The 21,582-nt window shown below is 41.2% G+C and overlaps 1 protein-coding gene across 3 annotated transcripts in view; it reads right to left on the reverse strand.

Moving 5' to 3' along the window:
• Positions 1-21,582, reverse strand: part of LOC127944570 (sodium/potassium-transporting ATPase subunit beta-1-interacting protein 3-like) — a 70,005-nt gene that overhangs the window by 6,976 nt on the left and 41,447 nt on the right. For all 3 annotated transcript variants that reach the window (XR_008150383.1, XM_052540605.1, XM_052540604.1), the window contains exons 4-5: positions 18,286-18,483; positions 2,884-2,944 (exon numbers count right to left, since the gene is read on the reverse strand). Coding sequence is in view for 2 of the 3 variants with exons in the window: in XM_052540605.1 (XP_052396565.1) it covers positions 2,884-2,944; positions 18,286-18,483 (259 nt within the window). In the remaining variant the exon portion in view is untranslated. The remainder of the gene's footprint in view (positions 1-2,883; positions 2,945-18,285; positions 18,484-21,582) is intronic.

Here is a 21,582-nt window from a genome sequence, read left to right on the forward strand (position 1 = left end):
TTTATATAAGAACAACAGACGTCTATATATAGTATAGTGTATAACAGAAGTCCAAACTGTCAGCTTGGCCTTGCATCACAGGTAGAGATCAAGTGTGTGTGTGTGTGTGTGTGTGTGTGTGTGTGTGTGTGTGTGTGTGTCTGATACCCCTGTCTCTCTCCTCTGCTTTTACCTGTCACTCCCTGCATAGTGTAAAGCATATACATTTGGGAAGCGCTCAAACTAACATTAGGCTCTACACTATTTTGACCCACTTTCATAAAAGCAGCTCTTTATTTCAGTCTGCACAGGAATCTGCTCAGCACTGATAACCAACCAGACTCTCGAGGTCCCACACACATTCTCTCTCTCTCCCGTTCCTGCTCTGATGTGAAGCCAGGTTTGCATTTCTTTTTCAGTAAAGACAGGTCTGAGAGAGAATCCGGGCTTAGATCAGTACCCAAGAGCCCACACGTCCCTGGAGCTGCTGGTGCGGCCGGTCTGTGATTAGATTAGATTCACACCGCAGCGAAGTGACTGCTGCTGCTTTTAATGAACCAAGCGATAACAGTGGGACTACGACTACAAACTAATTATGGATGCAAGTCATTTAAAACAGAAAGAAAGTGCCAGCGAGATGAGAAGGAAGGGCGGACAAGGCAGAAGAAGAACGCATGGATAAAAACGAAGCCTGACACATTATTATTCAAATCACCTGTAGAGAGAGAGTGAGAGAGAGAAGGAAACTTCAGAGGCAAGGAAATGAAATCCTCCACTTCAAATGAGCGTGTAAATGAACCACACAACTTTGCATGATAGAAAATGCAGCCACTGGGCTGCTTACACACACACACACACACACACACACTAACACATCTCTGTGCGTCCAACGGCAATGTAGCACGAGGAAAGGGAAAAGTGCTTTAGCCTACAAATTCAAACTTACCCACAACTTCAACAATCAACAACCATCTCCTAAAATACATCAAATTTCAAGGGGAGTAGCGTATCTGAGGTGAAGCTGGTGCTTTAACAACGTAACTTAGAGGTCCACGAAAGACCATATGAAATGGTTAGATTTGTTTAAACATTACATATTTTTTTGTTTGCATTTACAGACATGCAAAACCACACTTCACAGATTTAGTTTCATGGATAAAAGCAATGGCGATGCTTTCAAACACTTTCCAGTCTCTGCCTTCGCAAGCAAATAATGCTGGGTTAGCTACAAAATGGCAATTTAAAGAACCTCAACTAAAGCCTTAAAATAATATCATAACTGGTTGAAATCATTATTATAAAAATTAAGCACTATTTAAATCTCCTGGGCTATATAGTAACCTCGAAGTAATAAAAAGTTTCCTCGGCATACTTATAATCACTCTGATTTTGGTCAATTTGTACAGAGCATTCACCTGAGCACATGCACACTATAAAATACAAACAGACAGAGCGCCTGATCTCAGAGACTGATAAACAAAAGTAAATAAGAATTCAAAGTAAAGGATAAAAGATAAAAGCTGACCAATTCTCTGCAGTCTAATCCTTCCTATCCATGAAGTTAAGTCCACCAGGGAATGTTCAGAGGTGCTAAATGAAAGAATGGTATTCCCTACTTTTTTTGGAAGAGGGGAAAACATTAAGAGTCAGCAGAGGTGTTTGACCCATACAAACATGGCAGTGGCTTATCTCATCCCCTAGGCTTCCTCTGGTCCTCTCCCACTTAGTTAGGCTGTTAAAGCCTATTTTGCAGGGTGCAAATAATCGCTGTGGATATGCACTGTGAACAATAGTTTTAAACTGAAGTGAATTCCTAAAATTCTAAAGTTTTGGAACAATTGAAGAAAGAGCCCTATCACCCATAGATTTTAAAGGGAGCAATTAAAAGGCCAAATTCTGAGGAGCGGAGCACTGTTGTGTAAGTGGCTAAAAGCTGAGAGAGATAATGCAAAGCCAAACCATGCAAATCCTTGTAAGGAAGCATGAGAATGTTAAAATCGACACAAAATCTGACAGGGAGTAATGTGATCCTCGAGCGGCTGGATTTCGAACCAGCTGTACTTTATTTAGGGCAGCTTTTGAAACACTGACCAGCAAAAGATGGCAATTATCAATGGAAGAAAATACAAAGATGTTGATTAACTTTCAGCCAACATGAATGACAACGTAGGACGCAAACTGCCAATATTTCTGAGATGAAAACATTTTGTCTTGACAGTGTTCTGAAAATGGGGAACAAATGTGGTAAAGTATGGTAAAAGTGTTTTGAGGTCATTATACAGTTCTAATAAGTATTTATTAATCAATAAAGGCCCTTGTAATCATAATTCGTGTGAAAAGGAATAAAAGTTGTTAGTGTTTTATTAGTGTTCATTTATAGCTGGAAGCTTTGGGAAACTATGTAGGTATGCCTCTAAGTAGAGGCATTTGTTCCCAACATGTAAATCTAAATCCACTTAGACTCTTAGGCACACTTACAAAAATACAGTTTTACAAACTGAGTTGAGTAATACAGTGTTTCTCACAAAATGTATGCGAGTAGTGTGCTCCCTTTCACATGGATCAAAAATGGGTTTTACATCAATATTTCATATTCTTCAGCATGGATAATTCATACAGTTTAGATATATTCTCACAAAACAAAGCTAAGGACACAGAGCCACCATCTCCTGAATGTTTATGTTAGACTACTATCAGACAGACATAGTTCTTCAATAAAACTGATAATGTCTGTTTTGAACACAAACAGGGGAAAGAATGTGTTGTTAGTACAGACTTGCAATTTTTTCTCTTATCTCTCACACACACACACTTTTTGACCTGAGCAGACAGATGTCAGCCATCCACACCAACTACTGCCAGCCAGATAGACAGGCATGACAGGAGATAAGAGAAGATACTCACAGCTGTCCTCCTCCTCTGTGATGACACTGATGACGTAGCAGGCGTATATGAAACCCAGCAGCTGAGGAGACAAACACAAACACATCAGTGTATCAACAGATTCTGAATCATCTTTTCTCCTTTCACTTTCAACTCATGTCAGTAAATCATTATTCTGTAGCTAGCTTTTTTATATTTCTGTGATTGCCTGTGCACAAATATCCACTGTGGTTCTAGGGTGATGTGGGTGGTTGACATGCAGTTGCTATGGTGTTCAGAGCACTTATCACATTGGTATTTGGTAAATGGTAAATGGACTGCATTTATATAGTGCTTTCAACAGGCCACATGGCCATCCAAAGCGCTTTACAATTTGCCTCACATTCACCCATTCACACACTCATTCACACACCGACTGCGGTGTCTGCCATTCAAGGTGTCATCCAGCTCATTGGGAGCAGCTGGGGTTAGGTTTCTTGCTCAAGGACACCTCGACACTTGGTCAGGTGGAGTCGGGGAATGAACCACCAACCTTCTGGTTTGTAGACAACCTACATGAACCACTGAGTCACTGCCGCCCCAAATTTCAGTTATTTCATGGTTTGGTGGTTGCTTGGGCATTATTGGGTTGCTAGGGTCTTGCTATACAGTTGCATTCAGAGTCGTCTTATTGGTTCCTAGGGTATTTTGAGTAATTGCTAAGAGTTGATTTCAGCATTATTTAATATGGTTACTAAAGTATTCTGAGTGATTGCCAAAGCATTGCTATGTGGTTTATAGGTTTCATTAATCTTTTTAGCATCCTTTAATATGGTTTCTGGGCTGTTCTGAGTAATCGCTATGACATTGCTATTAGGGATGGCCGTTTTACGCAAATATCACATTCGAATATTTGAGCATACAAAAAACGAATATTCGAATATTTGTTTATTTAAATTAAGTTTCATGAGACAGACGTTATTTTTCAGCAACATTTATTGTTTCCGTCATTTTGAACACACAATAAGCTTACACACAATAAGATTACACATCGTGTTTTGTAGCTGAAAACCTTTAACAATGCGTGCAAACAAACAAAAGTACTGATTAAAAGCAAAAAAAAAACAAAAAAAAAAGTGAACAAAGAAAAAACGTAAAACAGCCTGCACCAATTAGGCTACTGTAGAACGTAGCCTACACTTAAATTTGAAACTTTTAAACTGTCAGCAAATCTTTTTTGCTTTCTTTTCTATTGTTTTACATCTTCTTAAGAAATACGGTCATGTAAACATGATCGGGGGAAAGTCGGCTCCTTAATCTGTTAACAATAAAAGGCCGGCCGCAGAGAAAACGCGCTCTGACGGCACCGACGTTGGCGGGACTCACAAATAACGGTGTGCTAAGCGACTAAGTTTTGTGAAGCGTTTCGTGTTTTCCCGTTTTTTCCAGGCGCGTCCGCACTGCATAGAGTTAAAAACATCTAAACTTTTCAGAATGCCGCAAGTGCACCGCGGGTCATGTGACAAGAACTAAACATTCAGCTTCATCCTTTCCCGTAACAACGTTGAAACTCAGCCAAGATGAAGGAACAGCTGATCTTATCTATATATGGATTGCCATTTTGAAATAAATTCAGTAACAGAGCTACTGAAAGCGATTTTTTTGTGCTGCAAATCCATTTATCCTTTGCGGAAATTTCTGCGTTCATGGAGAGAGCGCGTCATTGGCAGACGCCTCAGGAGCGCTTCAGCCCAAGCACTTTGGAGAAGGAGAAAGCAGCGCGCCTAGCGTTTTCCACGCGTTTTTAGGCGCGATATGTGAACGGCCCCTTATTCAATCATTAATAATTTTTTGCTTGCATACATCTTCAAATATGCCGTGGAGAATCACAGAAAGTGCCCAAATTAGGTTTTATTGTGAACCTTTTTTTCCGAATGTTCGACTATCCGTGCACACCCCAAATTGCTATGCAGTTTCTAAATGTTCTGGTTGTTTCAGTCTGCTGCAATATAAAGTTGCTAGGTTTTCTGAGAAGCTGCTAGAGTGTTGCTATAGAGTTGCTAGGTGTTCCGAGAGACTGCTAGAGTGTTGCTATAGAGTTGCTGGGTGTTCTGAGAGACTGCTAGAGTGTTGCTATAGAGTTGCTAGGTGTTCCGAGAGACTGCTAGGGTGTCGCTATAGAGTTGCTGGGTGTTCTGAGAGACTGCTAGAGTGTTGCTATAGAGTTGCTAGGTGTTCCGAGAGACTGCTAGAGTGTTGCTATAGAGTTGCTGGGTGTTCCGAGAGACTGCTAGGGTGTCGCTATAGAGTTGCTAGGTGTTCCGAGAGACTGCTAGAGTGTTGCTATAGAGTTGCTAGGTGTTCCGAGAGACTGCTAGGGTGTCGCTATAGAGTTGCTGGGTGTTCTGAGAGACTGCTAGAGTGTTGCTATAGAGTTGCTAGGTGTTCCGAGAGACTGCTAGAGTGTTGCTATAGAGTTGCTGGGTGTTCCGAGAGACTGCTAGGGTGTCGCTATAGAGTTGCTAGGTGTTCCGAGAGACTGCTAGAGTGTTGCTATAGAGTTGCTGGGTGTTCCGAGAGACTGCTAGAGTGTTGCTATAGAGTTCCTGGGTGTTCTGAGAGACTGCTAGAGTGTTGCTATAGAGTTGCTGGGTGTTCTGAGAGACTGCTAGAGTGCTGCTATAGAGTTGCTGGGTGTTCTGAGAGACTGCTAGAGTGTTGCTATAGAGTTGCTGGGTGTTCTGAGAGACTGCTAGAGTGGCCGCTGTCTTGCTCTCTCACCCTCGCACATATTGATCAATTGACACGATGGTGTCGATGTTTAAATCATTTAAAATGAGAATGTAAGTGTGCTCACCCCAATTTTGTTTGTAAGAAAAAATATCGCAATATATATAGCAGAAAAATAAAATATCGCAATGTCATTTTTTCCCAATATCTTGTAGCCCTAGTCGCTATAGAGTTGCTGGGTGTTCTGAGAGACTGCTAGGGTGTCGCTATAGAGTTGCTGGGTGTTCTGAGAGACTGCTAGGGTGTCGCTATAGAGTTGCTGAGTGTTCTGAGAGACTGCTAGGGTGTCGCTATAGAGTTGCTGGGTGTTCTGAGAGACTGCTAGAGTGTCGCTACAGAGTTGCTGGGTGTTCTGAGTGACTGCTAGAGTGTCGCTATAGAGTTGCTGGGTGTTCTGAGTGACTGCTAGAGTGTCGCTACAGAGTTGCTGGGTGTTCTGAGAGACTGCTAGAGTGTCGCTACAGAGTTGCTGGGTGTTCTGAGTGACTGCTAGAGTGTCGCTATAAAGTTGCTAGGTGTTCTGAAAGACTGCTAGGGTGTCGCTACAGAGTTGCTGGGTGTTCTGAGAGACTGCTAGAGTGTCGCTATAGAGTTGCTGGGTGTTCTGAGTGACTGCTAGGGTGTCTCTACAGAGTTGCTGGGTGTTCTGAGAGACTGCTAGAGTGTCGCTATAGAGTTGCTGGGTGTTCTGAGTGACTGCTAGAGTGTCGCTATAGAATTGCTGGGTGTTCTGAGAGACTGCTAGGGTGTCGCTATAGAGTTGCTGGTTGTTCCGAGAGACTGCTAGAGTGTCGCTATAGAGTTGCTGGGTGCTCCGAGAGACTGCTAGGGTGTCGCTGTAGAGTTGCTGGGTGTTCTGAGAGACTGCTAGGGTGTCGCTATAGAGTTGCTAGGTGTTCCGAGAGACTGCTAGAGTGTTGTTATAGAGTTGCTGGGTGTTCCGAGAGACTGCTAGAGTGTTGCTATAGAGTTGCTGGGTGTTCTGAGAGACTGCTAGGGTGTCGCTATAGAGTTGCTAGGTGTTCCGAGAGACTGCTAGAGTGTTGTTATAGAGTTGCTGGGTGTTCCGAGAGACTGCTAGAGTGTTGCTATAGAGTTGCTGGGTGTTCTGAGAGACTGCTAGAGTGTTGCTATAGAGTTCCTGGGTGTTCCAAGAGACTGCTAGAGTGTTGCTATAGAGTTGCTGGGTGTTCTGAGAGACTGCTAGAGTGCTGCTATAGAGTTGCTGGGTGTTCTGAGAGACTGCTAGGGTGTTGCTATAGAGTTGCTGGGTGTTCCGAGAGACTGCTAGGGTGTCGCTATAGAGTTGCTGGGTGTTCCGAGAGACTGCTAGGGTGTCGCTATAGAGTTGCTGGGTGTTCCGAGAGACTGCTAGGGTGTCGCTATAGAGTTGCTGGGTGTTCTGAGAGACTGCTAGGGTGTCGCTATAGAGTTGCTAGGTGTTCCGAGAGACTGCTAGAGTGTTGTTATAGAGTTGCTGGGTGTTCTGAGAGACTGCTAGAGTGCTGCTATAGAGTTGCTGGGTGTTCTGAGAGACTGCTAGAGTGTTGCTATAGAGTTCCTGGGTGTTCCGAGAGACTGCTAGAGTGTTGCTATAGAGTTGCTGGGTGTTCTGAGAGACTGCTAGAGTGCTGCTATAGAGTTGCTAGGTGTTCTGAGAGACTGTTAGAGTGTTGCTATAGAGTTGCTGGGTGTTCTGAGAGACTGCTAGAGTGGCCGCTGTCTTGCTCTCTCACCCTCGCACATATTGATCAATTGACACGATGGTGTCGATGTTTAAATCATTTAAAATGAGAATGTAAGTGTGCTCACCCCAATTTTGTTTGTAAGAAAAAATATCGCAATATATATAGCAGAAAAATAAAATATCGCAATGTCATTTTTTCCCAATATCTTGTAGCCCTAGTCGCTATAGAGTTGCTGGGTGTTCTGAGAGACTGCTAGGGTGTCGCTATAGAGTTGCTGGGTGTTCTGAGAGACTGCTAGGGTGTCGCTATAGAGTTGCTGGGTGTTCTGAGAGACTGCTAGAGTGTCGCTACAGAGTTGCTGGGCTTTCTGAGTGACTGCTAGAGTGTCGCTATAGAGTTGCTGGGTGTTCTGAGTGACTGCTAGAGTGTCGCTACAGAGTTGCTGGGTGTTCTGAGAGACTGCTAGAGTGTCGCTACAGAGTTGCTGGGTGTTCTGAGTGACTGCTAGAGTGTCGCTATAAAGTTGCTAGGTGTTCTGAAAGACTGCTAGGGTGTCGCTACAGAGTTGCTGGGTGTTCTGAGAGACTGCTAGAGTGTCGCTATAGAGTTGCTGGGTGTTCTGAGTGACTGCTAGGGTGTCTCTACAGAGTTGCTGGGTGTTCTGAGAGACTGCTAGAGTGTCGCTATAGAGTTGCTGGGTGTTCTGAGTGACTGCTAGAGTGTCGCTATAGAGTTGCTGGGTGTTCTGAGAGACTGCTAGGGTGTCGCTATAGAGTTGCTGGTTGTTCCGAGAGACTGCTAGGGTGTCGCTATAGAGTTGCTGGGTGTTCCGAGAGACTGCTAGGGTGTCGCTGTAGAGTTGCTGGGTGTTCTGAGAGACTGCTAGGGTGTCGCTATAGAGTTGCTAGGTGTTCCGAGAGACTGCTAGAGTGTTGTTATAGAGTTGCTGGGTGTTCCGAGAGACTGCTAGAGTGTTGCTATAGAGTTGCTGGGTGTTCTGAGAGACTGCTAGAGTGTTGCTATAGAGTTGCTGGGTGTTCCGAGAGACTGCTAGAGTGTTGCTATAGAGTTGCTGGGTGTTCCGAGAGACTGCTAGAGTGTTGCTATAGAGTTGCTGGGTGTTCTGAGAGACTGCTAGAGTGTTGCTATAGAGTTGCTGGGTGTTCTGAGAGACTGCTAGAGTGGCCGCTGTCTTGCTCTCTCACCCTCGCACATATTGATCAATTGACACGATGGTGTCGATGTTTAAATAATTTAAAATGAGAATGTAAGTGTGCTCACCCCAATTTTGTTTGTAAGAAAAAATATCGCAATATATATAGCAGAAAAATAAAATATCGCAATGTCATTTTTTCCCAATATCTTGTAGCCCTAGTCGCTATAGAGTTGCTGGGTGTTCTGAGAGACTGCTAGGGTGTCGCTATAGAGTTGCTGGGTGTTCTGAGAGACTGCTAGGGTGTCGCTATAGAGTTGCTGGGTGTTCTGAGAGACTGCTAGGGTGTCGCTATAGAGTTGCTGGGTGTTCTGAGAGACTGCTAGAGTGTCGCTACAGAGTTGCTGGGTGTTCTGAGTGACTGCTAGAGTGTCGCTATAGAGTTGCTGGGTGTTCTGAGTGACTGCTAGAGTGTCGCTACAGAGTTGCTGGGTGTTCTGAGAGACTGCTAGAGTGTCGCTACAGAGTTGCTGGGTGTTCTGAGTGACTGCTAGAGTGTCGCTATAAAGTTGCTAGGTGTTCTGAGAGACTGCTAGGGTGTCGCTACAGAGTTGCTGGGTGTTCTGAGAGACTGCTAGAGTGTCGCTATAGAGTTGCTGGGTGTTCTGAGTGACTGCTAGGGTGTCTCTACAGAGTTGCTGGGTGTTCTGAGAGACTGCTAGAGTGTCGCTATAGAGTTGCTGGGTGTTCTGAGTGACTGCTAGAGTGTCGCTATAGAGTTGCTGGGTGTTCTGAGAGACTGCTAGGGTGTCGCTATAGAGTTGCTGGGTGTTCCGAGAGACTGCTAGGGTGTCACTATAGAGTTGCTGGTTGTTCCGAGAGACTGCTAGGGTGTCGCTATAGAGTTGCTGGGTGTTCCGAGAGACTGCTAGGGTGCCGCTATAGAGTTGCTGGGTGTTCCGAGAGACTGCTAGGGTGTCGCTATAGAGTTGCTGGGTGTTCCGAGAGACTGCTAGGGTGTCGCTATAGAGTTGCTGGGTGTTCCGAGAGACTGCTAGGGTGTCGCTATAGAGTTGCTGGGTGTTCCGAGAGACTGCTAGGGTGTCGCTATAGAGTTGCTGGGTGTTCCGAGAGACTGCTAGGGTGTCGCTGTAGAGTTGCTGGGTGTTCCGAGAGACTGCTAGGGTGTCGCTATAGAGTTGCTGGGTGTTCCGAGAGACTGCTAGGGTGTCGCTGTAGAGTTGCTGGGTGTTCCGAGAGACTGCTAGGGTGTCGCTATAGAGTTGCTGGGTGTTCCGAGAGACTGCTAGGGTGTCGCTATAGAGTTGCTGGGTGTTCCGAGAGACTGCTAGGGTGTCGCTATAGAGTTGCTGGGTGTTCCGAGTGACTGCTAGGGTGTCGCTATAGAGTTGCTGGGTGTTCTGAGAGACTGCTAGGGTGTCACTATAGAGTTGCTGGGTGTTCCGAGAGACTGCTAGAGTGTCACTATAGAGTTGCTGGGTGTTCTGAGAGACTGCTAGGGTGTCACTATAGAGTTGATGGGTGTTCTGAGAGACTGCTAGGGTGTCGCTGTAGAGTTGCTAGGTATTCTGAGTGTTTTAAACATGTTGTTATAAGATTGCTATGTCATTCCTAGGTGGATGTAGGGTGTAGTGAGTGGCGACTAGGGTTTTGTTATTCAGTTGTTAGGTGTTCTGGATGTTGTTTAGTGCACTGCTTTATGGTTGTTAGGGTATTCAGAGTAATTACTAGGGCATCGCTTACTGGCCCGATTCCAAAGAGACAAACCCTAGGAAGGACAGATAATGCTTCCACAGGTATACACTGGGTAAGGATCACAGATTTGATCACTTGTAATAACACCTCTCCTCAAATTGCCTGTGATGTTCTTTATATTTCATTTGCAATAAAAACATCCACTACATGAATAAATGTAAATGCAAATGTAAATGTAAATTATTTGAGGTATCATTCATGTGTGGGATTAGCTACTCAACATTTAATACTCAGCATTAGGGGTTTGCTGAAATCCCTAGCCATAAGTGTGCGCAGCATGTATGGCAGCCACATCTAATATACCATTCATTATGAAAATACCATGGCCGATAATACATTACTTAAAGAGACGTTAGAGAGAGTTTACAAGTGAACACGGGACAGGTATGCATGTGTGTGTGTGTGTGTGTGTGTGTTTGTGTGTATGTGTGTGTGTGTGTGTGTGTGTTTGTGCTTGTTTGTGTGTGTGTAGATGACAGGCATATTGATGTGTATGGCAGTGCCACAGAGACAGATGGCACAGCACTGCATGAAAACACACATAGGGCAAACTCAAGTCCCAGAGAGTGGCACTATTCCAAACCAATTAATCTGTCATTGGTCAAACAAGAAAAAAAAATGAATGTAGTGTGTTTGCATATGAACGAAGGAGATGGAAATGGATACTGACAAAAATTTAAATGCCTAAATGAGAGCCTATGAGGCACATGAGAGGCTGTGATAGAGCGGGTATGGGCTGAATGCCATTTAAGATTTTAGGTACTTTTAAACCATTCAACTTTGACTTAGACTTATAAAACCCCATGTTTCACAATGTTTACAGTATTCTGTTAAATGTAAATTTTTTATTTTTTAAAGAAGTGTCTTATGCTTACCAAACGCTGTATTTATTTGATAAAAAAGTAATATTGTGAAATTGTATTAGAATTTAAAGTAAGTGTTTTACCCTTGAATATATTTAAATATATATAATATTCAAACAGCAGAACAGACTATTTATTATTCAGCTATAAATATGAAATCTTTTGTTGAAGAGCTCTTTTACTCTGAGATCATGAGACAAACCCAATTTGTAACCCAAATTTAATCAATTCGAAACTAATTCTTGCTTAGGGCATCTCAGGCAAAGAGTGAAGATTTCTGCTGATTTTCATAGTTTCTTTCTACTCTCTTGTGAAGTGGTGTAAAGTGTTACAGATCTAACCTTTTCACCTCTGAAATATAAGGCAACTGAGCTGGCAGAATGTGTTAACAGTATTCCGGCTGTGTTTCATGGACTGATCATTCAGGTCAAAGGGTAAAGCTGCTGCGGAGAGATGAGGTTTCTGGGTCAGTGGCCTTCAACTCCCTCGGGGTGTTTCTCATGCCAGCTAATTCTGATTTCAATCCCTCAGTCTAGTCGCTATAATGCCTTTTATTTGAATGGAATTATCTCATTGTTTTTTTTTTGTTTTTTTGTAATCATTGTGGAATCGGCCTTAAGAACTATTCCTTAAAACTCATTAATAAATGTAATACAAATGAAAATAAACTTGGTAAAATGTCTATGGCTGTAAATTTTTCATCCTGGTAATTAAAAAAAAAAGATTCTTTAAAGTCGTGCCAAACCTCAAAAGGTTCTATAATATTGCATTTAAAGACAGTTTACACAAAAAAATTTTTTATACAATCATTTGATTATATTTTACTAGTCAATTATGATGTCAGACTTCCTGAAAATCATAATTTCAAGAATCTTAGACTTTCACTCTTCTTTTTTTTTTCTCAGGATGGTAATCACAATTTAATTCTGAAACTGACTATTAATTGGCTCTAATTAAGAAGTAGTTGCTTGTGATGAATCTCCACAAATGTAACTATAAATACTCCATTGGATGTGAATTTATTTCAAGTTTATTACCAATTGCACTGAACAAAATTATAAATGCAACACTTTTGTTTTTGCCCCTATTTTTCATGAGCTGAACTCAAAGATCTAAGACTTTTTCTATGTACACAAAATGCCTATTTCTCTCAAATATTGCTCACAAATCTGTGTAGTGACCACTTCTCCTCACTTAGAGAATCCATCCACCTCACAGGTGTAGCATATCCAGATGCTGATTGGACAGCATGATTATTGCACAGGTGTGCCTTTGGCTGGCCACAATAAATGGCCACTCTAAAATGTGCAGTTTTACTGTATTTGAGTGGGGGGGGGGGGTGCTCTGAAAACTAGTTTGTATCTTGTGTGACCAGCGTTTGCCTCAAGCAGTGCAACACATCTCCTTCCGATCCTTGCAACATAGGGCCGTGCATTATCATGCTGTGTCATGATGTGATGGTGGTGGATGAATGGTACAACAATGGGCCTCAGGATCTTGTCACCGTATAGCAATAAAATCAATAAAATGCACCTGTGTTCGTTGTCTATAACATACACCTGCCCAAACCATAACCCCACTGCCACCATGGGCCACTCAATCCACAACATTGACATCAAACAACTCACCCACACGACGCCATACACGCTGTCTGCCATCTGCCATGTCCTGTGAAAATAGGGATTAATCTGTGAAGAGAACACCTCTCCAAAGTGCCAGACGCCATCGAATGTGAGCATTTGCCCACTCAAGTCGGTTACGGCAACAAACTGCAGTCAGGACGAGAGCATGCAGAGGAGCTTCCCTGAGACGGTTTCTGACAGTTTCTGCAGAAACTCTTGTAACCGACTGTTGCAGCAGCTGTCCGGGAGGCTGATCTCAGATGATCTTGGAGGTTAAGATGCTGGATGTGAAGCTCCTGGGCTGGTGTTGGTTACACGTGGTCTGTGGTTGTGAGGCCGGTTGGATGTACTGCAAAATTCTCTGAAACCCCTTTGGAGACAGCTTATGGTAGAGAAATGAACATGCAATTCAAGGGCAAATTGCACGCTCCCTCAAAACTTGCAACATCTGTGGCATTGTTCTGTGTGATAAAACTGCATGTTTTAGAGTGACCTTTTATTGTGACCAGCCTAAGGCACAGCTGTGCAATAATCATGTTGTCTTATCTGCATCTGGAAATGCCACACCTGTGATGTGGATGGATTCTCACGGCAAAGGAGAAGTGCTCACTAACACAGATTTAGACAGATTTGTGAACAGAATTTGAGAGAAATAGGCCTTTTGTGTACAAAGAAAAAGTCTTAGATCTTTGAGTTCAGCTCATGAAAAATTGGGGCAAAAACAAAAGTGCTGTGTTTATAATTTTGTTCAGTGTAGATCATTCATAAAGACCCAGAGAGTTCTGTATGACTGTCAGATCAAACGCCGGCTCTTTACACATGACCTGGTTCTGTCATCTCAACACTTATATAACACTTGGGCTTTGGTACTACACACCTAAATAATGCTCGAGTTTGAGATCCCCTGGAAATATAATTTATTTTAGGAAGAAATCACATCACAGGTCTGAATTTCAGTTTCACAGATAAAAGAGAAAGAAGATTCTAGAGAACTTCTATGGCATATAAAGGCAAAAGTGAATCCTATACACAACTATCATAAAGAACTGCATCAAAGTGCGCTAATAACAGCAAATCTTTCCTCATTAAGCTTAATGACTTGACATATTATTTATGTCTGCAGAACAAACAAAAGTTTAATATTTAGCATGAGACATAGATTTCCTTCGAAAACATCACTAATTATAAACAGACATTAGAAAGCCTTGGGAAAAAAAGTGCACTTACAGTAATTGTATTGAATGTGCATTTGTAGTCTACTTCATATATATTAGTAAGATTTTTAATGGTTTTTAAATAAGTCTCTTATGCTCATCAGTGCTGCATTTATTTGATGAAAAATACATAAAACAATGAATTATAGTGAAATATTATTACAAGTTTTCCATTTTAATATACTTTAAAATATAATATTAAATATATTTGTTCATTAACCATTAGCCTACTCCAGTCGCACGATCTTTCAGAAATCATGCTAATATGTGGATGCATTGTTTTTGGAACCTGTGATACTTTTTTTCAGGACTTTTTGATAAATATAAATCTTTTTTAGCAATAAAAATTTCTTTTTAAAAGAAATTAGTAACAAGGATAAGTTAAATTGATAAAAAGTGATAGCAAAGACTTCAGTTCAGCTAACTGCATTTCATAAAAAACTAACTATAATATATTTAATTAGGTGTTCGAAAACTTTACATTCAGATCATACTTTAGTATATTATGTATATTATTTCCATAATAAGTACACTTTTAGAAGTAAGCTAAAGGATACTACACCCCCAGCTGGAGGATCAGTCCTTAAAATCACCTTCCATTTCTTACTTGCTCTCAAGAAGGTTTATCTACCTTGATTATTTTTCAGCTGGCCAGATCCAAAGAGAGAGAGAGAGAGAGAGAGAGAGTAAAATAATAATAGAGGCTGCAGTGAAACATACCCAGAGCCTGTTAAATAGATGAAAGATGGACACACATCACAAAAACCTAATGTTTTGACCCACTACTTGAACATGATGTCTGACAGGTTAATTATGTGCCAATGTCACCCCGCTGAAAAATAAATTAGTCCAGTTGACTGAGTCCATATGTGTGACTCTGTATACAGCTCAATAGCCAGCTCAAACCAGCTGCCAAACATACCTAACCAGAATATGCTGTTCTTTTCAACAGGGCTCTCTCTCTACTTCAGTCGCCTGGAGGCAGATTTCACAGTTGTATCAGCTGTATCTGAATCAGAGCACTATCAACATCACTTCACAAAGTGCTCTCAATGCAACACAAACACAAACACACTTGCAGCACTTCACTTCACACCCACCAGATCTCAGGTTAAATACCAGGCAACAATATTCCACCTGTCATGGCCGCCGAGCAGCTAAACAAACCGCTCTCAGATGTTTGCAACTGGCCTCGTCTAATCAAAAATCCACTTATATTTGTGTGTACATGAGAAGTGATTAAACCGCCGCAGGGAGCGAAGGGAGACACTTTGAAGTGAAACTTTTCTTAATCATGGTCTCAGACATGCACTCAGCAGAGCTCTGTAGGGGCGTAAAACAAGCTGAATTGGTGATAACGCTGCAGAGTTTGAACGTGACCCTTTTTTTAAAGTGTGTTTGGACGCTGAAGGAAAACAGGCAGGGATTTAGCCAGGAGTCATACATTTTTAAACTGTTGATTTCTTAACATTTAAAACGTTTAAAAAATGTTGCACTTAATGGAAGAGGAATGAACTCATCCACCCACTTGTGCTGATAAAACACAAAAGAAAAAAGCGCAGGAAAATAAAAACTGAGACACATACTGACAGCAGTACAATTTTTAAATATATGTTGACCGTCAACCTTCAAACTGCAGGTCAAACTAAACTACTATAGAATTTATTTTATTTTTATTGTATTTTATTTTGCAACCCCATTACTAAACTTTGGATCATTCATTTGTTAACCTTTAAATCGAACTTAAATAGAATTTTTCTTTACAATAAAAACAACAATAATAATACTAATACTACTACTAATTAATACTAATGCCAAACTACATTTGTGCACAAATATTTAAAGAAAAATCAAGTCACGGCAGACCAAAATGGTAAAAACAAATGCTAAAGTAGTCACTGAGGGATAAAAGTGTAATCCCAGAAGTGTGATGAAGGACGATGAACAGAAGAATAGGTGGCATCTGAAGGGCGATGTTTAGGAGTTCTCTGCACAGGTAGCTCCCTCATGAGTTACACTAATGAGAAAACAGATGGTGCTCTCACATACGCACCCCTCAGTTGTCATACAGGGAGGGACTTACATCTCTGGTGTGTGTCTTACTCTACTCTCTTACTGTCCTCTTGTGACTCCTGTAATAAATTCTCCAACATGACTATTCACTACAGCAGAAGTCTTTTTGAAGGTGACCTAGTCCTGAAGTTTAGCTATGTTATATACACATTATTTTCCCTCAGTACTCTAACTAATCTCTGCATTCCCATTGAAGAAGACTGTAGGAGCTTGATTTGATTGTGTGTTTAAGCTCCCGATTCCAGCAGGCCATTTTGTTCAACTCTCACCATGAAGTTAGCAGTTCAATGTTGGAGCATGAGCAGATAATGATCACTCTAACCCTACGGTGAAACACCCCACTACCACCACCTCTAACATAAAGGGCCCTATCATACACCCGGCGCAATGCGACGCAAGGCGCAGCGCAAGTGTGTTTGCTAGTTTCAGTCCAGCGCCACGTCGTTTATTTAACAAATGCATTTGCGCCCATTTGTGCGCCCATGGGCGTGCTGGTCTTAAAAAGAGGTGTGTTCAGGCGCATTGCTATTTTAAGGAGCTGAAAATAGACTGCGCCATAGACCAACTCAAACCTGGTTTAAAGTCTAAAGTCAATGGCTCGATATTTTTTTGTTATTTAAAGTGCGTGTTGGTAGAAAATGCGGGTCTGGGCGGGTCCACAGCGCACGTTGACTTTGCTTATTACACACAGGGATACAAATCACACAAACATGCCAAATATTAAAAACAAAAGGATCACAGTGTATAAGAATATTATTGTGTAGGCTACATAAATATAAAAATGTAATGAATAGGATAGTCATTGCGTGTATTAGAATTATGCTATCTATTTGCAATTCAGCCTATTACTACTTATGATGAATGAAATTGGCGAATTAATTGAACAATCGTGTCAATACACACACATATATTAACTGACTCATTGCACGGAGCTTTAGTGGATTTCTGCTTGTCGTGCTCGCACGCTCCGGTTTCTTCGCTTGAGAAGTGTTCAGCTTTTCCGGCAACAAATTCTCCATGTAAATAGTGATCCCCCATGGCGCAAGCGCATCTCGCTCTAAAAGGGAATGGGAGATGACACTCTCATTGGTTTATTCAATGTTATGCCCATTACTCATTAAGAGAATAGGGACAACCCATTCCAAACATGTGCCCCGGCGCATGGACAATTTTTCCGTCGTTAAAATAGCAAAAGTGGATTTTTACATGCCCTGAGTGCACCTGTGCCGTGCGCTTTACACTTTGCACTTAGTTCATTAAAATAGGGCCCACAGTCTTCATTTCTGCAGATATTGCTTAGTCCTCAGACTCGACATCAAACAGATGCTTAGGTGTGATGGTGAGCAATATGCGTTCAGTCAAGCATGAGAATACTGAAGGACATGCAGACTGTAATATAACGTAATGTAATATCATATAATATAAGTTTTCGAAAGAAGTCTCTTATGCTCACCAAGACTGCATTTATTTCATCAAAAATTAAACACAGTAATATTGTGAAATCTGATTACAATTTAAACATTTGTTCTATTTGAATATATTTTCAAATGTAATTTATTTCTGTGATTAAAGCTGTATATTCAGCATCATTACTCCAGTCTTCAGTGTTACATGATCCTTCAGAAATCAATCTAAGATACTGATTTGTTGTTCAATAAACATTTCTGATTATTATCAATGTAGCAAACAGTTGTGCTGCTAAATATTTTTGTGGATACTGAAACTATATCATATCATATTATATTTTGTGTTTGTTGATGCCAATTTGCTTTTTGTATCTAATGCAATAATTCTGATTTTATAAGTGTGGCTTAAATCCAAATACTTATGGAGGACATTATGTGCAGTGCATTTAAGTCAATAAAAACAAATCCCTTTTTCAGAAAATGAGCTCACAGTCCTTCTGCTTGCTGCCTGGCAGTGCCTGCTGATTATAATCCACCGAGTTTGCCTAACTAACCCTGGAGCCGCGCCAGACCTCAACTCAAGGGACCACTTCAGCACAACAGCAGGGCTTCAGGACTCAGTGTGTGCAGGCTACACTTTACACTGCTGTAGTTTTAAAGGACTGGTTAAGTGTAGAGAGACAGCCAATGATTTCCTACGATAATGACAAAGCACCATTAGAATTTAAGTGTGTCTGGAAAAACATATATTATGGGATTCTTTTAGTTATGCTATGTAGAATCAGACATACAAATATAGTAAGTCTAAATATAGTGCGGGGAGACCATAAACTGTGTGTTGGTATGTTTTAGGACTTACAGAGATTAGGATTTGGAAGCTGCTGTGCAGGACCTCTATGTACTGATACTCCAGCAGGCAGCCCATGATGGATATATAGGACTGTGCGTCTGCACTGCGGTCTCCGCTGGCGGGGATCTCTCTTCGGACACAGCCTGGCCCGTGCTCGCTCCACCAGGAGTGGTGTGCCGAGATGTTAAAGGTCAAGAGATCGCTGTCCTAAAACAAGAGAGAGGAGAAGCTGTCGTCAGCATCAGCCACATAAAATAAAGAATGAGGGAGCGAGTGACAGAGGGGCAGCGCGCTGTAAAGCATGCATGCATAATTTAACACAAATCTGAGGGAGGAAAGGCACATATACATACAAAAGATGGAGAAAGCAGATGATCGCTTTCAATATGCATTCATTGTTTATCTGTTGTGGTATTTATAACCATTTTACACATGAAAGCATGCACATAAATATCAAGAAATATATCAAACATCATAAAAGTGTTGAAAAACATATTTCTACTTATATGTCCCAGCCCTACTATCATTCCGTGCCATTTATTCAGCAATGCTATCTGACAACATATCTTTCCATTTGAAATAAACATTACTGACTCTTTACTTCATACATTCCTGCAAATAAAGGGATTACTTATGTCGGCATCTATTCACACGGTCCTGAAACTGAATGCTGCATGTGTGGAAGTGCTGTGCTGTCACCTCAGAAATATGCGTCTGTGTTGCAAATGTTCCTCATAAGCTCACGGATACGTGTACATCAGATGTAATGGATTCTGTCAATCCACCCAGTTCTCAGGCTGTATGAGATGAATGATACTTGTCAAGATGAAAACTTATGGACTTTGCTTTGCTTATTAGAGAGGAACTCGTCCTTGACCTCTTTCTGGCTGACGGAGGCACAGAGCCATTTGTCCCCTTCATCATCAGCAGGCGTTATCATTATACGCGTTACTATATGTCATTGAGAGGAGTGTGTGTTTGTGTGATCGGGGAGGGGGGCAATACAGACCGTAGTCTTGTATTTAATCACAGCCACAGTGTGAGACTGACAGCCACAGCCTGCGGCCATGCATAAGAGGACAACCCCACCAAAACACCTCAATCAAGCAGACCGACAGAGAAAGAGAGAGCATTTCATAAAGTGCCAATCCACTTAATATAATATGCCTTCCTCTTCAGTGAAACTGCATGTCTCATGTTCGGAGAGTTAATATGGGTCTGAATGTGAGAGATTAATTCCACATTCATGTTGTGTCAGTATTATCGTAATTATGAGATGACAACTGTTTGAGTCTTCTGAATTAGTAGTTTTCATGGGAGCACTCAAAGCTAACATAGATTCATGTGCGGTTTTGTTGTTGATGACAACAAAGTACTTTAAGCCACTTCTATTTGCTCATTGAAGATTAAAGATCAAAGAAAGAGCACTGTGTGGTAGACTTCTAAAATTAATATTTATATTTTTAATAGTCACCTTTTTCCTTGTATCAGTAGTTATTAAAATTTCGTAATCAATGCAATGTATTTATGCTGGCAGGCATGGAGGTGCCTAAAATATAGGAATTACTGAAAGCACATAAGTGAAATGAACATACTCTGGGTGTGGACTTCATTATCAGGAAAGCGGGACCTTATAAAAAACATTTAAAATTTATATAAATAGTTACAATGAAATTTATGTTTTTTTTTTTTTTATCTTAAAAATATTTACTTAATATACAGTGAAAGAGTAAGAAAATCTGAGTTAGCCTATAGCTCGAACTGCAATGTACACTCTAAAAAATACTGGGTTGTTTTAACCCAACTTTGGGTCAAATACGGACTAACCCAACTTTTGGGTTAAAAATGTAATTATAAATTTTAGGGGTCCTTATTTGACCCAAAGTTGGGTTAAAACAACCCAGTATTTTTAGAGTGTATGTAAGTACAGTATGTATGTACAGCTGGCTAATGAGAGGTCTGTAAACTGGGTCTGTTTACATAGAGGTGTTTATGTGTTTGAACTGGTACTGAGGAGTGTGCACTTGGTATTGATCAAGGATCTGGCAAGAAAGCTTCTGTAAAGAGCTGGATATAGGGTTGTGTTAAGCATATTCGATGAGAGTGACGAAAGGTTGAGTGGAAAGCCCTTTAATATAGAGATGGTTTGGGCGCTCACTTAACACACTCAATATTCACTCCATAAACACACTGCAAGAGAGACAGAAAGAAAGAAAAACAACGAGAAAGACAGATATGACAAACATATTGTGAGACAGACAGATATGAGAAACACACTGACCGATGGACAGATATGATCAATGTTACAAGACAGAGAGATAGACAGATATGATTAACACTGTGAGATGGCGACTGACTGACCGACAGACAGACAGATGGATAAACAGATGGAGAGAATTTTATATATATATATATATATATATATATATATATATATATATATATATATATATATATATATATATATATACGATATTATAATATGGTGTGTCAATGGTCATATGACAGTAGAGACAGCAGTGAGCCAGTCATATTTTGAGGTGTTTCATTGAGGGTTGTGGAGGGCTGTGTTAATGCAGGGGGTGCATGCTTAATAATGGGGTGTTTTGGGGAGCAGGTGGCAGAGGGCTGGACTCAGGCATTAACCCAGCAGATGGACAAACAGCGCTTGCTCACCCCTGCATGTGGACAGCAGGAGGACAAGCGGCTAATGGAGAGAAAACACACACACACACATAAACACACAGAGACAGAAAAGAAAGGATCGATGCATTACTACATGCTGCATTCTGGACAGCAGATCTGTCTGAATCAGCTCATGAATATTCATGCATTGAATTTATAGATGTTTGGGGGGGGGGCGTCCAAACTGTGACAGCACAGTAAAGAAAAGGGAGGGAGTGACAGAGCGTGACTGTGTGAGACAGAGCAAGAAGAGGATGAGGATGGGTGGGATAAAATGTAACTCACACATAAGGAGCACATAAGGATATAATAAATTAAAAATAAACTTAAAGAGCAGAAAGCACTTCCCATATCTTTTGTTGATAATTTCCAAGGCCACGAGTCCAATTACACAACTCTCTTGAGAGCAAAGAACAAACCTAAAAAGGTTCAAATTAATACATGAATCAAACAACATTAAATAAAGCTGATACAAAGACAAGGAAAAGGTTTGTGCTCTAAACATGTTAGGCTTTGTGGGATGAATTATTAGAGCGTGAAGCCATTGAAATTCAAGAGACACTGAGAAACCAAACACTCGAACTATAGGAACAAGCCTGTTGAGATTTTTCAAAGCAAGAA

Source organism: Carassius gibelio, chromosome A23 (genome assembly GCF_023724105.1).
Source record: "Carassius gibelio isolate Cgi1373 ecotype wild population from Czech Republic chromosome A23, carGib1.2-hapl.c, whole genome shotgun sequence".
In the NCBI taxonomy this organism is placed as follows: Eukaryota; Metazoa; Chordata; class Actinopteri; order Cypriniformes; family Cyprinidae; genus Carassius; species Carassius gibelio.